Consider the following 18,032-nt stretch of genomic DNA (forward strand, 5'->3'; position numbering starts at 1 on the left):
TTAATGCAGGCATTTAGCCTGTTTGGTGCAGGATATTTTGGTTCTTCGTATTTGTAACACTCTGTATGTGTATGCATTTCATCAGCTCTCTCAAGTTGGAAGGGACCCATAGGGATCATTGACTCCAACTCCTAAAATATCTGTAAATATCACTTAGCCAATTTGAATGGTAACTTGTTATACAGACAGAGGCCCTGAATGTGATAAATAATGCAACTGTTAGGATATGTTTATTTCTCCTATTTTTGTCTACCTCCTGTTTTCTTTTGCAGTTTTACAATCATCCAAAACAAATCCCATTGTCTTTGCATCTTCCCTTAATATACCTCTGTGCTCTTATTTTTTACCTCTGTCCTGTTGTGTTTGTTTCAATACTTAATTTAAAGTTAATGAAAATTAAATTCAGCTGTGTAACTGAGAGGGTGCTCAATAACAAGTTTTCAAAGCAGTGCCAAAGGTTGTGGCTTAGGCAGTTGAGTGGTGGTTTTTTGCTTGCTGATAACTGTGAACTTAGTAACCTAGTTTCGTAACTTTCTTGTAAGTAATGTGGTTTTAATTACAGTTGCAATTTCTGAAATTGTTGACGGGTCCCCAGTAGAACTGTTCCTGTTTTCCCTTGATGAGCATTTAGCTCACTGTCACTATTATTGCACTGTTACAGCAGTTAAAAATGATCACCTAATTGCTACTAACAAATTACCAACAACCTCAAATAAACAATGTCTGATGAAGTGTGCACACTTAGTATAACAAAATTATTTCAAAAATACAAAATCCCCTATTTCTGTGTGGATAGAAAACATTTTAATGTTTTATTTCTCTTCTAGCTACAATTTGGAAAGCAGTATATGGAATGTGGTGCCTGTATCCAAAGGGCCGCTCCAGAGATATGGACACACACTTGCATTATATCAGGTTTGGACTCTTTTACCTCCTATTTAATTAATGTATTTCTATGTACTGTTACTGATCTTGAAATGATTCATACATTTTTGAGGGTAATTTCTAGTCCCTAAGTGCTTTGCTGTTATTGTCTTCTTCAGTATTTAGACCTATTGCACAGTTTCGGAGAAAGATTTTTGAGTAACTTTTCAGCTCTAGAGTTAAACTTGCCAATATGGTATTCCCTCCCCTCCCCCAAAATAATATTTGCAATTCTTGTGTAAGGAAAGGTGAACTGGGAGCCAAGTGTGATCTCAGCATGGACAAAGCCCTTGTTGAGCAGGTGCCAACCCACAGGGGCTGAACACAGCATGTAGGATGGTGGGCTGATAGAGCAAGCCTGTACATGGCAAGTAATGACCCAGGTCCAGAGAGTGCAAGGAGTCCAGACAGGAGCAGGAGAAAGTAGGGCTGGAAACAGGACTGGAGATAAGGCTACAGAATGTGCCTGAGGAGCCCATCCAGGAAACAAGCTATCTACAGTCTGTGTCCAGATCAACTCAGAGTAGGAGGGAGGGGAAGATCTATGGCTGACTCCTGGCTGTGGCCCCTTAGTGCCTAAAGGGCCATGACAGTAAGAAATAATTTTTTATTTGCTTTATTACAACTGCTTACAGAAACAGAGCAGTTTTAAATAGTGGGCAAGCTGCTTTATCAAAAGGACTCTGAAACAGTATTTTTATGGAAAGACTATAAATCTGTGCCTTTCGTTTATATCTATGCATTCAGGCCATTTTTATCATTGGTACCATCTTGTGCCCAAGAATTCCAGGGTGTTATGTGAAGAGATGCCACCTTTTGGGGTACTGCTACTTGCTGTTCTGATATTCCCTATTTCTTTATACTTTTTCTGATTGGGCTCTTGGTACCAGTTGTGATTTTCTGTAAGTTTATCATATCCTCCATCAATTTCTGATTCATGCGAAAATTACTTGCTTTTTTAGTAATCCAGAAGGAAAGTATTTCATACATCAGGTAGTGATGAAGCCATTGCCTGTGTTATTTTTAGTTTTTGTATCCCTTCTGTGAGAGTTGTTTGTGAGGTATCAGTACCTCAGATGTTTATATCAATCTACTATTGGTTTTGAATTGGTTTTATCACTACTCTATCAGCCATAATGTTATGACCTTATTCTAGTCAATTAAAACCCCACCACCATAGTGCAGACTTAAATAGTTTTGTATGCATCTTTTCATGAAAATCTGTGACTTTGTATATTCTTTTACTTGTTCTCATATTGGACATTAAATATTACTCAATTCTTTGCCTTTGTTCATTGTCTTGAATATTTTGAGTAGCTTAGTATTGACATTGTCATTTTTCTGTTCATTCTTGTGCCAGACTGTTTTGAAGTATGTTTTGAAGTATGTTGAACTAACAAATTCTTATTGTTCGTTTCTGTGGGATACCACAGGTGACCTTCCCTCACTGTTAAGTGAACACTTTCCTCAAAATTCCATTGAGTCACCATTTTTATTCTTAAATTCCTTCAGAACAGATCTTGGAGACTTTTTTGTTGCTCCTCTACTATGACCATTTGTTATTAATTTGTGCTATGGAAATACCTGTGAAGTCTATGATGAAGAATTCAAATGCAAAAATTAATGTTATTACTATGACTCTGTTTTTGGAATATTATACTGTCTGTTGGCAGCATAAATAAATCTAGTTGACTGTTCTTCTAATGCATTTGAAAAATGGTGTAGTACTTAACACATGAATTTTGCAGGCAACTCATCAAGCTGTTTCTTGGCTTGCCTTATATCTTTCCACATCTTAATCTGCTGGATTTGAAGCAGATTTTGAAGTACTTTTTCTTACTTCTAACAGTGTTGTTAAGTTAAGCCTGATTTGTTTTGGTCTTTCTAATTGGAATTTTTTTTTTTTTCAAATAGAAAGGTTTTATGGGATCTCAGATGTCCTTAAAGTATCTTTGTGTCGTCATTAAAGACTTTCTCCTTTCAGTTGTACCTATTTAATTTTTTTTTTTATGATCGGTCTTCCTTTATATACATTGCTTCTCTGCAGTTATGCAGAACTGTGGGTGTTTGTTTTTTTTCCCCTCTGTCATGTTTCTCTTCCAGAGATGCTGAATGTCACGATTACTACTGTAGCAATAATGTGAACTAGATTCTGTGCGTGCCCCAAAGCCAACTCAAAAATTGTTTTTCTCCTCCTCAGTTCCCTGATTCACTACCTATGTATTATCTGTTCTTTGAAATGTCTTAGACTGCTATATTCTGGTTATTTCCCTTCTTGTGGAATGTGGATCATTTTTGTTGGAAACATTCAAGTAACCTATTATATAAAGGATTAAAATATCGTTTAACCTTTTCTAGGTCAACAGTAGTAATATTTACTTGAAATGCTCCGAACTGAAGAGTAACCATTAAAAAAAAATTTCCAGCAAATATCAAACAATATGTACTTGTGTGATCTTAAAAAAAACTTTTATTTTTTCCTTTCATGTATTCAGTCCATTGAAAAACAAAATTCGAGTGTGAAGAGTGGCAGGACATGGTATAATACCTAGAGATGGCAGCTGTGAGCTGTGTTTTGAGCTGTGTACTACTCATTGTTCAACGTCTTCTTTTTAGAGGAAAGAAAATAGTATCCACCTAGAAGAAATTAGATTAAGTTTTTGACTTCAGCTGCCAAGAATTCAAAGCCTGTGCTAGACCAGAGTGAGAGCACACAGCTAGTATTGCCTGACTGTGGTGCAAACTAAATTGAGGCTATATAGTTGACTCTGTGGAGAATGAAATAAGTTACCGTGCCATTTCCCTTAGAAAGCTGCTTTAGTTAAAATTGAAGTACTGTACTTCTTTACTCTGAAGAAAAGTGATCAGAAGACTCCCACTGATGTATAGTTATAACAAGTGACTAAGACTTTTATACTCTCTCCACCATAAATGCATAAAATGTGTTCTTGCTTTTAGACCAGCTAAATTGTTAGATAGTGTTGCCTTCAGTGCCACTTCAGGCTGGTTTTTGGAAAAGCACTACCTATCAATGTTAGCAATTGGTTCTTCCATATCTGAGGGATTCTATGTAGTTTCAGCATCTTGATACTTCAAAAATGTCAACGTACTTTGAAATGAATCACAGAAGAAAAAGGATTATGAAGAGACTGGAGATAATGGTTAGTGAAGTTTTTAAAGCAGGCACGTACAGCTTTGTCAAACCACGACTAGATAGATGGCAACTTGAAAACTACTAGATGGCTGGAATAAAGTATGGTGGGAGTTGCATAGAGAGAGAGTGCATGGTCACTGCTGGGCATGACCTTCTGGTCATATCAGGGAGTCTGAGCTTATAATGAAACGGTATCTTCTAGTCCCATGGCAGTGGAAGGTTAACTGAGCACTGAAATTAGATTCTTTTAGGTTTGGCAATCAAACAGGCTGGCACAGTAGTAATTGTAAAGATATTTCCTGATACGTGGGCCATTTTATATGTACTCCAACTTAATTTGACTCGTTTGTGTACTATGTTACTTCTGATTTTAAAGCTTTATTTAGAAAGGGTAATTGTTTTGATTTCCAAATTAATTGGTATTGATGCTGAGTGTGCGTGTCTCTTCTGATGTTTTTGTTAGTCTAATCAAAATCTAGAGTTAACAAAACAAGAGCAAAATTGTCTTCTCCCTTAATGTGAGTGAGACACTCTTTCATCAGTTAGTTTATTGTTCTTGTGTAAGCTTACTCATGTAGGTAATTGTAGTATGATTTGGAAAAGCACTAGGAATATAGAAGTTCTGTTCTAACCGTTCAATTAATACTTGTTAGTGGGTTGTACCACCAAGTCACTTTTTAAAATTATTTTATGGCTTTCAATTACATCCTCTGAACATCCTGCTTTTAAATTCTGATTTGTAGATCTCAGAAGAAATTGAGAACTAGGTGAGATGAGCAATCACAAGATTCTTATTTATAAATGCTGTGGACTTCTGGTTTTGACAAGGAGATTCATGCAGGAATTCTTATTTACTGGATTGCTGGTCATTTTTGCAATTTTTGTTTTTACTCCTATTAAAAACAGGGGATAATTTACCTATCTTATGGAAAATTCTGTAGATTACCTTGTCAGTTCTTATGAAACTTTGAACGTGCATATAGCAGTGTTAATTAATGGTTATTCACTTAAAGCAGAGGACTTATATTGGATTTAGAGCCTTTATTCATTTAGGTATCTAACTTTCTTCTTTGATATAACTCCAAGGATAAAAGTACATGGAAATTTTTCATGCTTTTTCAGACTTGTAAAAGTATTTTGTCTTTTAAAGTTCAGGCTGTTGGGATGATTTCTATTTGTTTACTAGAAGCCTGTATTTTTTTTGCTGTGCCATGTGTTTAGGTCACAAAAAGTAATTGACTTTCCAAAGATTTTTTTCTTCCCTAAGAAATTTTTCTCTGCATTTACAAATTGGATTTTGTTCATTATCATCTAAATAAATTATTTTTTGAATTGTTTGTGGTAGGGAATTTTTTTTTTTTAAGAACATGGTAATATCTATCAAAGTTTTAATGCAAATGAAACTAACAATCTCTTCTGTTGCTGTTTTACTAACTTACCCTGTAATAGTTGCCAAGAAACCAACTGTCATGGCCTGGAAGTGGGAATGTCATGAATAAGTGAGCTGCATGCATGCTCCTCTTACAGTGGAAAATTTTCTTTTCTGCAGATTTCTTACTGGGTAGAAACCCTGAATTACACATTGAATATATAATGTACTTTTATATGCTTTGCATGGGGTAACATTTGTATGCAATTTTCATTTTAAAAAACTACAAGATTTTCAGAGGTTTCTGTAACTTCTTAGGTGATTTTAGCAGCACGAAGTAACACATCTAAAAATGACCCAGGTTAATTTCTTGAGTAAATACTCTGTATTGCACAAGATTTTACTCTGTATATTTGAAGATGTTGCTTTGACAAGCGATATCAAAAACTCAAAACAGGAGTGTACTGGAGGTCAAGTCTTCATGCTTATCTGCCTGCTGTTCAGCTGTCTGTTTCTTGCACAGTCTGCCTCTTGGCCTTTGCGTTCCTCCAGCGTAAAGAGTTCAATTTTTAATATCTCTCACCTGGGGAGCATGTCCAGGTTATTTTTACTTTTTCCTCACTCGTTTCATGAGGATATGCTGTTTTAAACCTTTATTTGCTTGTTCATCTAATTACTGATGTAGTATACCATATCAGTTTGAGTACAAGTATGTATGTAGGTTGCTCTGGAAGTAATCCCTCCTATTTATATCCATTAAACTACATAGGGCATGATAAGACTATTTGATGAAGCAAATTCTCAGCTACAAAACACTATTTTTCAATGGTCATTTCCATTAGCTATGCATTGCCACCAGCCATGAACAAGAGCCTGTATGCCATACTTGTAAAAACAAACAAAAAACCCAATACGAAACAAACAACGTCACCAGTGGGGGGGTGAACCCCTGCTTAAAAGCAGCTATGAGAGCATAATTTCTAGCAAAATGTTGTCCGTGCTGTTCATCTTTCATCATCCCAAAAAGATGAAAGTCAGAAGGCTCCAAATTCAAACTATACAGTGGAAATGATAGTCCAAATGATATTGATTATGTGCTCCACAGTCTTTGAACCAATATGGGGCCTGACCTTTTGATGTTGCAAGAAAAAGATTGTCTTCTTCTCTGGCCCAATTCTGGAAATTTAATCTTTCAATTTAGCCAGGCTGTGATGTAGTGTTCAGAGCTGGTTTGTCTGGGTTCCAGGAAAACCAGAAAGAGCACCATGATAGTGTGCATCATTTTCTCAATGCGGCTGCATCTTCAGCAACTTCTTTGAAGGGGAGTTGATATATTTCCACCTGATGGACGGCTGTTTTGAGTCTAGCTTGATACCTTGATACTGGTGATATGATACCTTGTCACCAGTAATGATCTGATCCAGGAAACTGTTGCTTTCACCTGTGTTAGTTCAATAGGTCCTGTCGCTACTGCTGAAACCTGCCACCACTTCGCTGTGCTCACATCCACTCTTTGGTCTCCATGAATGTTTGCAAGCATCAATTAATGTTGATGGATGCCTTTTTTTCCATACGGAGAAATTCGGTGGTACACCTTTGCTTCATATGCACTTACTTGTCAGATGCCACTCTGTCACGCTGCCCCTCTGCTACTATCTGCCACACAACAACAAAATGTAATGGAATATTGGTGGAAAAGTCCAACCTCTACTGCCACACCACCACCATTCACTTCTGATGTTGTGGGCTGACAAAATAAAACAGGAGGCATTACTTTTGGAGAAACTCTCATAGTATGCTTCATTCCTGTGCTCAAAGGTGAGCAGTAATTGTGCACCTGTCCTCTTGAAAGTCATTATCTTGTGTACAGAAGGCCTCACCTTCAGCATGTGTCATGGCTTCTTGTTTTTTTTCATCAGTGTTCCACATCATGACGTGATTGAATGCACTGGGAGTTAAAGAGTTAATGCTGCAGTTCTGTGGCTTGTTGGCGTACTTCAATAGTAAACTAAGTTTTTTTTTCCTTTAGCTCATTGCTGCTGTTTTCCTTGTCTGGGCCAATCTCCCTTTCCTCCTCCCCCCTCCTCATTATGCTCCCTTCACAGGGCATGGATCCATAGGTCCCTTCACCCCCTTGTCATAGAAACCAGGCCAAACCATGACAGCATATGCATTGATTTATAGCTGGTTTATGGATGGACTCCTTTTCTTTCAACCTTTGGGCTGCACTTGTTTCCAATCTAGACTTCTCAGAAAATGCTTGCCTTTATATGATTGCTTTTGTCCTTTATTTATATGCTTGTAAAATTTTTCATTCTGTAGTTCTATGGACTTAGGTCTATGAGCCTTTCTTTTTCCATATTGAATTGATCATAGCTAACTTTCGAAGTGGTTTTTAATTTTTTAATTTTTATTAGTGGCAGTAGGAGCTGCTTAATCTCAGATATAGCCTCGAGTGAAGCTTGCTTAAATGTGATTTTGGGATTGATAAAGTAGTTTTGATGGCCTTCTTGTCTTTTTCCCTGTAGAACTCTGAATAGTTTTGTGCACAGGATCTGCTGTGTCATTTATAAAGATAGCTCCTCTCAGAAGTGTTCTTTTATCTGTATGTTGAATCATTTAAGTAGAACGGTGAGGAGAACACTGCCAGCTGTCTGAGGGGTCGTTCTGAAATTCATGTGGTTCTTCAGGTCACCTTTTTAGCATATTGCGTCTTTGCTCTGTCTCAGAAAGTATTTTATTTTTAAAAACTGTTATATTTCACCTGCAAGCCCTTAATTAGGTCCTTCCTTCCTCTGTGCTTTACTTTGTGAGTCTGAATTGGCAGGTTTCAACAATGAGCTCTCTGGGATAATTTAAAGAAAAGTACTTGCTCAAACCATTCATGTTTCACTAGTGTACAAATTTCCTATAAGCCTGGTCATGGTTTAACCCAGAAGCAGCTGAGCACCACAAAGCTGTTCACTCCCCCCCCCCAGTGAGATTGGGGAAAAAAATGAAAAGTGCAAGAACTCATGTGTTGAGATAAGGACAGTTGAATGAAGAGGGGGGAAAAAAATTAAAAAAAAAAATAAAAAAAGGGAAACCACCACCAACAAAAGAGTACACAAAGCAAGCGATGCACGACACAGTTACTTACCACTTGCTGACCGATTCCCAGCCCGTTCCCGATCAGAAGCAGCCCTCCTATCCAATGCCCCCAGTTTTATTGTTGAATGTCACACCATATGGAGTGGGACATCTTTGTGACCTGTCTCTGTCAGCTTCGTCACCTCCAGCAACTTATACACCCCAGCTTCTTCCTGGCCAGGCAGCACGAGGAGTTCAAACAACCTTGACTTGTTGTAAGCGCTGCTCAGCAGCAACTAAAACGTCAGTGTGTTATCAACATTATTCTCACACAGCACTGAACTAGCTACTAGGAAGAAAATTAACTCCATCCCTGCCAAAATCTGGACGAGTCCTCATGTTTTAGTACAGTGAAATGCTATAGCGTACTTCTTTATGAAAAGCGGAAAGATGGTCTTTGAAACTAAATGTATTTTTAAAAGTCAGAATAGCACACTAGAGGTCAGCATCTCTATTTTCAAGATGGTTTAGCTATTAAGGAAGAAAATCAGAAAGCTTGTTCTGTCATAGTGATTTTTCCTTGCAGTCTCAAGAATTATGACAGATTTTACTACCAAATCGACACTGAGTAATAGATTGATAGGCTACAGAATGCTACCTGCAGCCTTGGTGTGTTTCTTACTAGAGAGATATTGATGATCTTTATTTTAATTAATTAGAATGGGGACACTTAATTTTTCAGACGCAAATCCTATCACAATTTTTAAAATAAACTAATAAACTCAATTGGTACTGTTACCATGTTACTTTCTTGGCCTTTAATATTACATAAAGTGCACAAATCTGTATTCAACATTCAAAATAGGAATTGTAGTTATTCCTTAGATACAGGAAGGAAAGTGGCATTCCTGAAGGCAAGAGGGCATGTGCCTCCTTCTCAAAGCATGCATATAAAGAAAGTCTGGTTGGCCCAAAGCTGAATCTCCTAGAAACCTGTTTTTACATCTGTGGCAAACAACCCAACAGTAGAAGTGTTTGGAGTCAATAGCTGCGCTTTAGCACTCTTTGTTTTTATTTTGGAAAACTAAGGCTGGCATGAACTTAAAGCAAACCCATAGTGTCATATAAATATTTTTCTTTAACATCTGTTTTAGTTACTGAATTAGTCCAAAAGCATTCATTAGATGTATGGGGAACAATTCCTTTGGATCTTGCCCTCTTTCATGGCATTTGAGAATTTGACAAGAAAGTTCTAACACCACTGAATCTTTCTAATAGCTGATACTTGGGAGTATCTTCCTAAGTAAGGCTCCTCAGTGCAAGGCAAAGACCTAGAGGAAGATTTCTCAAGAAATAAAAGCATAAGCTAAAATGCAGCTCAGCAGACAGGTATTGCAAGAACAGCATTCAAAGCAAGTCTTAATTCCTCACCAATGATAACTATAACTATTATGTTAGGACTCCTTTCACTGTGGTTTTGTGAAAGATGTCTTGGCAGCCTTTTGGCTTGCATGCTTTGATGCCTGTAGACTCCGTCAATGCTTACATCCCATAGAAACAATCCCTTTGGTTGTGTTCAGCAATTGCCTTCTTACAGATCTTTACTCAAGGCCTTTGAAATACATTTTTATTTCATAGGAAAATAATGACTTCAGATGTATATCTAGTACAGATATTATCCCTGTACTAATTCCTACTGAAGATTGTGTACATCTTTTGTTTAAAGACCAGGGTAGGCTATTCTCTAACACAGAGTAGCACTGCATGGGAACAACTCTAAGCTCCAAATTAAGATACGTTTACATGCATCAAATGAGGGAACATTGTATTATAATAGAAATTACATTTTATTACATTTATTTTATTTTATTACAATAAAAATTGTATTTTGCTTTGCTGGTCTTAGTAGACTGTCAATCTACTGATCAGCCATATTTTTCAACTTCCTTACGGTTCATTCAAACTTCTTATATTATGTGGTTTCTTTATCTTAGTTCTGTTTTGTTTTTCTCCCGAGGGACAGTAGTCCGTGCCAAGCAAAACTTTGCTAAATGTGTATTCTGCAGCTTTTTTTTTTCTTGATCAAATTGGTTAGACCCTAGAGCATTTATGATACTGCATTGTGCAGGAGATGACTGCCTACTGTACAAACACCGTACAGGTGAGATGCTGAGTGCACGTGGACCTGACGTGTCCTATCAAACACTAACTCATTATTTGAACCAGAAGCAGTATTTTTCTACCTGGGATAAACTGTCCTTGAACAGTGAGCCAGTCAGTGAAGCCAACAAGCTGGAATTCCTTCTATGACTCTGTATGCCTTGGTTTGAAGTTAGAGATTTACTAGAATCATTTTCAATCAATATTAAAGTAAATCATTCTTTACTTATCTTGAGCAACAACGCCATCTGTTTTGATATGTGGTTAATGAAGATTGGAAAATTTCTTTTGCATCCTTTTAGAAGAACTCAAACTACTCTCCCATTGAGATTTGATTTCAGTACATGTGCCCAAGCGGATGATGTACACGCATTGTCCCGTTTCTTCAGGCTGATTTGTTTATGATTGTGAAGTTTCTCAGGACTTAAGTTATGTTGTCATTAAGATAAAATGTTCTCTCTTGTGCATATGCCAAATGAAATTCATATAGTTTGAGTGTATGGTAAATTATGTTTTAGTTCTGTGAATCATTCCTTAAGAAGACAGTGTAAATCCCTTTCTGCTTAGGTTTTTAATGGCTGCAGTGTGAATTAGAGTCATGTAATTAAAGTTTTTCTGCTTGAAGTAATCTGGTTGAGATTAATTTTCAGGTCATTTTCATGGCTGCATTTATTCTTCAGTGAAGTGCTCTCCTTATCATCACTTTTGCTTTAGTTTAAGTATTGTTTTCTGGAACCAGTCTCTGTTATTGAGCTGTTTAAGATAGCATTAGCTGTACGTGAAGATCTAAATCAGATTGTTCCGTTATAAAATTCTATGCAGCACAGGAATACGCAGCTCAGATGTTATCTTTTTTGTAATCCATTGTCTGTTCTCTCCTTTCTCCCAATTTTTACAGGAAGACATCTACATGTACGGAGGCAAAATTGAAACAAATAATGGCAATGTTACTGATGAGCTGTGGATTTTCAACATCCACAGTCAAACGTGGAGTATCAGAACGCCTGCTGTGCTTGTACATGGCCAGCAGTATGCTGTGGAAGGTCATTCAGCACACATCGTGGAGCTGGACAGCAGAGATGTGGTTATGATTATCATTTTTGGATATTCTGCCATATATGGTTACACGAGCATTGTGCAAGAATACTACATCAGTAAGTTGCTTCCAAGTCATTTTTATCATGCATTGATGAAAAAAATTCCTTAGGAACACCTCCTGCTTTCACAAAGGAAAATACGTGTTTGGCAATATAATCTCATTGTATTTTCCTTCAGACAACACCAATCAAATTAATTGTTAGTAGCATTAGTATATGTTTGGAATATAATGGCTTTGGCTATTTGTTGAAGGCCAAAACACTAAATTCCAAGCAGTAATTGTTATTCTGATGAAACTTACCCTTTTTAACCATAGACTATGTTTTTACTTCGTAGCAGAGTAAAAATCAAGTGGCAAAACAGAGTACAATAAAGAGTAACTACAATAAGAATTAAGTTAATTTTGTAGATTATTTAATTAATGTTGTGATATCATCATGCTGATTTTTGAAATATAAGAACTTTGTTTATCAATTACACACAAGCTAGTCTCAGAAGTGTAACTTGCTCCTTCTAAAAGAAATAAAAAGATTTTTGGATAATGTATAAATTTCCAATTGGAATAAATTCCCAATATTGGAAAAAACAAATTTTTAAGTATTCCAACATGTCTGTCTGGGATTTCCCTGCCACAATGGCAAGTTTTCCTGATGGGCAATTTTAAATGTTAAAATTAAATAAACAAAGACATCTCCTCTTGCACGCGATACTTCTAAGACATTCTTATAATAAAATGATCTTGAAAATACACATTTTGATTTTCTTTAGAAATATTTAGAAATTCAAACAATGTTTGAATTATTGTTTTCTGCAGAATTGATTTGAGTTTCTTGCAGTTATTTAAGCACTCACAGAAAGCATTCAAAACTTTCAAGTAGTGTTTTTATGTTAAGACGTTAATCCTAAGTCTTTTAAGTAGTTTCATTTACTCATTTGCATTTATGCATATTGATATAGTAACTGTGTAAGCAGATTTGTGAGGTGGGGAAATCACTTCAATACACAGAGGATTCTTATGCGTTCTGGCATTACCTGCGAGTTGTAGGAATGTTGAGCAAAGCTGAAAGAATAGGAATAAGAGGAAGAGTGCAATGATATGCTTGTTCCATGTTGGAAAAATTTGATTAATCTGAACAAAATTACTAAAAATTTCTACACTCAGAATTATGTTTTACAACAATACTGTAAGGGTTAGTAGGTATTGAAGGCTAACTTGTTTTCATTTTACCTCATTGAATTTCCATCTCCCTTCTCTCGCCCCCAAAGTCAAATGATTTTTGGGTCAAGTTCTCCTGAATTCTTTGTCTGCTGCAGCATTTATTTGCATTTTTGCAATTATAAAGTCATTTTTAACCATGAAATTTTAGATTTTTGTTTGGACTAAGAATGACTACTTTCTGGGGAATTTAGTAGATCATAATTAAAAGGTATGGGAAGTAAGAGAAGTACTGATATGAACCCACTTCAACTGGAAAGAAAATTTCTAACAGTAAAGGGCTCCAGATACCGTGGAAAGAAATATCAAAGTTCTTTTTTCTTTTTTTTCTTTTCCTTTAAAAATTTTCTTGTGTGAATATTTCAAATTGTACTCTTTTATTCTAAATGTTATCAGCTATTGCTTTTAATTCTAATGAAAGTTTTTATTTCATTAAAATTATTTTAAAATTCATCTTTTATGCAAGACGCCTTGTAGAAGAAAGCATTGTACAAATCTTTCCCTTTGGTTCATATTAATTGAAATTGTAAGTGATACAGATTTTTTTAGTGAACTTTAATGATCTTGACGTATTGAAGTCTGATGCTAAAACCTCTAGTTAACTATAATCCTGATTTCCATGGGCTCTGAGTGCAAAAAGAACACCCAAAAAGTTTTTGCTATTTACGGACTTGTGGATTTTCTCATAGGCATGTGGTTCTACTAACAAAGCATGTTAGTTGAAGGTGTGCATAGTCTCAACATTTCTCTTATGTTTGTTTCTTTCATGGCAAGTAATTGTTATCAAAATCAACAAAGTCCTAGAGAAATTAGACATGGCTTGCAGCCAGAATTTCACCATGTGAAAGCACAGGAATTTGTTTATATTCTAAAGTATGATAGTTACAGTAATAATAAAAGCTTTCTGTTGTCCTTTCTTGCTGTGATTGGAGTTATTACTTCTGAGGAAACAATAAATCTTGGTATAGGAATTATGTGGCTGATTTTACTAACTTGAACCATAAAGCTTTTCTGGGTTACTCCTCAGGGAAATTTATTTCCTTTTAGGTTGGCAATACCTCATAAACCTTTTGAGAATCTCAATGTGAATCTCAAGGTGAATATAATAATGGTATTTTGTTTTAGCTAAAGTTTATAAAAGCTCCATGTACATTAAGAAACTTCTGAATAAATCTTCTGTGATTTTATTTTGTTCTTTAGAAGGTAGAGATTTGTTGGGATCGGCAACATATCACTTCAGTTCTTAGGCTGAAATTTTTTATGACTTTAGAAGTGGGTCTTAGGTTGCTTTTGATTTAAGGATGTTTCTTTGGAAGTAGAGTTAAAAGAAATGGCCCTGTGATGTAATGTATACTTCCTCTTTGTCATAAGTTATGACCTTCATAATTGCAAGAAAACAAAGCTTACAGTTTATTCTCCCTGCATTTAAACAAAGATGGGATGTTGAGGTGCTACCTTAGGAATCTGTTCCATTTACTTGACCTGTTCAAAGGCTTTACTGTGTCAAGAAAGGGTCAGACCAATGTAACTACCTTTCCTTTGGTTTCTTCTAGGTTTATTACTGCATATGAAAACTTTTTAAATTTTTTCAAAGATCTTTTTAGAAATGCTTTGATTATTTCCAAATGCTATTTTAATTATTTGTATTTAACTGATACAATTATTATTGCTTAAATTTGAAGAGCTTTTTTTTTTTTTTTTTTTTTTAATGTGACCACCCAAATTAGTAATAAATAGAAAACAATTTTTTTTGTAGTTCATTGGATTTCCATTGATGGAACGGTTCTGCATATTTGTATGTGATTAACTTGCTCTGAGGAAAAGTCTGAAATGAATCTTGACCATCACAACCCATGCTTTTTAGTGAAAACACTGTATTTTATAATTTCTTCTATTATGTGTGTAGACTAAACTTAAGTAGTTTGGAAAACATCTGGAGAATTAATTCAGGGCTTATAATTTTAGTGACTGGCTATCATCTAAATCGCAGCCTATCTTTATCATTGTTTGGTTTATGTTTGGTTATGTTATTTTCTGAAAGCAGCTCATCTCCCTTTCTGCAATTATCTTTGAATTAAAGATACCTACCCTATTTTTGCCAGACTAATCAACACAACCTCATTTGTTTCTGTCTTGTTCCAATAGTTCATCTCTATAACTTTTTCACAAGTTCGTCTTTCTTGAATGTGGATGATTAGAAAAATCTGTGGGATATTCTAGGTGTGTTTTCACCTTCACCTGGCTAAATAACCTTAGTCTCACCTGATAAATGACATTCGTATTGCAACCATGAGAAAGCCATTGTTGGATCATAGACTTTCTCTGATGATGCATTCTTCTCAGTTATTATCAACTGATGAGCTTCCATTTTATGGAAGGTTATGTTACTAATCCCGGTGCTCAACATCTTTAAATTACTGTTGAATATGGCTTTTTTTTTTTCTTTTTCTGGTAGCTGAGATCATCCAGTTCATCCTGCATGTTATTCTACTTCTTGTGTGAATTGGCAATGTCTGAATGCATGTGATTATAGCATCTTAAGTTTGTGAGCATCGTAAAATGCACCCCTTCTCATCCTTAACAAGTCTGGTTAGTAATTCTGACACCTCTCAACATATTTTTCTTTCATATGGAAAGTATTCTGGAAACAGTCGTAGAAAATTGGACGTTAGTACTTGGTTCTGATCAGAACCAATATTCTGACCAGAACATTGCAGCATGTAAGCATATGTGTTTAAGGAATTATTGGATGGGAATTCCTGAGAACCAATCTTCAGGGAGACAGGAATGGAAGGGAGCTGGCAGCTCTTTAAGGACACCTTTCTGAGAGAACAAGAGGACTTCATCCCCAAGCATAAGAGATCAAGTGGAGGAGGCAGGAAATCAGCATGGCTCAGCAAGTACCTGCTGGTCAAACTGAAGGAAAACAAGGAAATTTAGAGGTAGTGAAAGCAGAGCTGTGTGGCCTGGGAAGAATACAAGGATGCTGTTGAGACATGTAAATGATAAAATCATGAAAGACAAGGTGCAGATAAAACTGAACTTGGCAAAGGATGTGAAAAATAATAAGAAGGAATTCTACAGGTATGTTGGTCAAAAGAGACAGGCCAAGGAGGCTGTACCCCCTCCGATAAATGAAAAGGGAGAACTGTCTTCAACAAACATGGTGAAGGCTGAGGTACTCTACAAATTCTTTGCCTCAGTCTTCACTGACAGTCAGCCTACCCATGTCGCTCCTGTTCCTGAGCCCCTCTAGGCAGAGTTTGGATTATGCTGTGGATTTGAAAGCTGGACTGTTTGGTGGATAAAGAATTGATCAAACCTTTCCAACCAGAGTGTTGTGGTCGACAGCTCTATGTCCATGGGGAGGCTGATCATAAGTGGTGTCCCCCAGGGGTCTTTCTTGGGATTGCTGCTCTTTAATGCCTTTATCACTGACATAGAAAATGGGACTGAGTGTACCCTCAGCAAGTTTGCTAATGACACTAAGCTGAGTGGTTGCAGTCAATGCAATAGAAGGAAGGAATGCTACCCAGAGGAACATGGAGGAACATGGACTCCCACTTGAAAATGGGAACATAATGAAATTCAACAAAGCCAAGTGCAAGGTGTTGCATTTTGGGTCAGAGCAACCCCAGATGTGTACAGAGTAGGAGAACTCTTTGAGAGCAGCCGTGGCAGAAGGTCTTTGGGGTACTGGTAGATGAGAATCTTGATGCAGCAGTGTGCTCTTACAGCCTGGAATGCCATTGGTGTCCTCAGATGCATAACAAAAGAATGTTGGAAGGGGATTGTTCCCTTCTGTTCTGCCCTTGTGAGGCCCCATCTGGAGTACTGTGTCCAGGCCTGGGACCCCCAGCACAAGAATGACACAGAGCTGTTGGAGAAGATCTGTTTTTTAACTATAAATTGCATCAGAATAGTAAAAGTAGTAATCTTGTCAGTTCCAAGCTGATTTGGATTTTTAAGCTGTTGAGGTTGCAGAATTGATTGGTCAATCAAGTATTTCCACTGATATAATGCTAGAAAGAGTGGGATGTCTTTTAGTATGAGAAGAGTTATGAAAATGCATTTAATGATTGGATTTCTGTGTTTAAAGAAAAAGTGAATATTCATATCTGAGTTGAGCAACACCTTGAAATTCGGACAGAATTGTTTCAGAAACTACTTCTTGCACTGAATGATTCTGTATTAAGATGGCAAAGATTCACAAAAGAGATCAACACTGAATGTCTTCTCAGTTTTAGAAGTCAATGTTCAGATGGTTCAACTAAGTCTTAGAAAGAGGAAGAACAGAAACAGGAACTAATACTCCTTTGGGTTTACTTCAGAACGATGCTTCTGAACCTCTTTTCTCAAATTTAGTTATCCACAGCGCATTTTTTAATAAACCAGATGGAACAGCAATTCATATTTCTGTGCAAATCCTGGAGAGCTATATAATATGCAACTTTACTGCAAAAATGTTCTAGTTATTACATGAACCAGAGAAATATAAATGCAAAATATTGTATTATACAAGTAAACTTTCATGATGGTGTTTACCATGTAAAGTAGTAGTCGTTTTTTCTCCCTGAAAGGCATATATGCTGATCTTGTGGACTGATTAGTATTTAAATGGAAAAATGAAGACGGAGTTGGTGATAGGAAGGTGTATCAGCGGGTTGACTTTTCACTGATCCCCAGTGTAAGTTGTACCAAGTAAATCTGTTTGCAAGGTAATATGTATGTAAAATACAGTATTAGTGCTACAATTTTGATGATTGTGTTTGGAGCTGCTGTTCCTAATAACTTGATAATATCCAAGATGGAGATTGGAGTAAAATACAACTTACATTGCAGTACATATCAATAATGTAAAAAAAAAAAAAAAAAAGTATAACTAGTACATCATAAAAAATATCAGCATTAGTGAACACACATGAAAAACCGGCACAAGTCTTCCAGTTCAATCCATACCTTCTCATTTGTTATAAGCACTTAGGAATAAAAGTGCTGTCTTGCATTTCACAGAATTCGATTTTGTTGCTGAAAAAATGTAA

The 18,032-nt window shown here is 36.3% G+C and overlaps 1 protein-coding gene and 1 long non-coding RNA gene across 6 annotated transcripts in view; one reads left to right on the forward strand and one right to left on the reverse strand.

Moving 5' to 3' along the window:
* LOC122175719 overlaps positions 1–8,774 on the reverse strand; it is a 36,281-nt gene extending 27,507 nt beyond the window's left edge. The window contains exon 1 of the long non-coding RNA XR_006177487.1: positions 8,587–8,774. This is a non-coding gene — a long non-coding RNA (uncharacterized LOC122175719). The remainder of the gene's footprint in view (positions 1–8,586) is intronic.
* Positions 1–18,032, forward strand: part of ATRNL1 (attractin like 1) — a 425,500-nt gene that overhangs the window by 53,826 nt on the left and 353,642 nt on the right. For all 5 annotated transcript variants that reach the window (XM_042863594.1, XM_042863598.1, XM_042863596.1 and 2 more), the window contains exons 7-8: positions 828–915; positions 11,575–11,830. In XM_042863594.1, coding sequence (XP_042719528.1) covers positions 828–915; positions 11,575–11,830 — 344 coding nt within the window. The remainder of the gene's footprint in view (positions 1–827; positions 916–11,574; positions 11,831–18,032) is intronic.

The sequence above is a fragment of the Lagopus leucura genome, unplaced genomic scaffold (genome assembly GCF_019238085.1).
Source record: "Lagopus leucura isolate 7727_CA_CO unplaced genomic scaffold, USGS_WTPT01 Super-Scaffold_741, whole genome shotgun sequence".
In the NCBI taxonomy this organism is placed as follows: domain Eukaryota; kingdom Metazoa; phylum Chordata; class Aves; order Galliformes; family Phasianidae; genus Lagopus; species Lagopus leucura.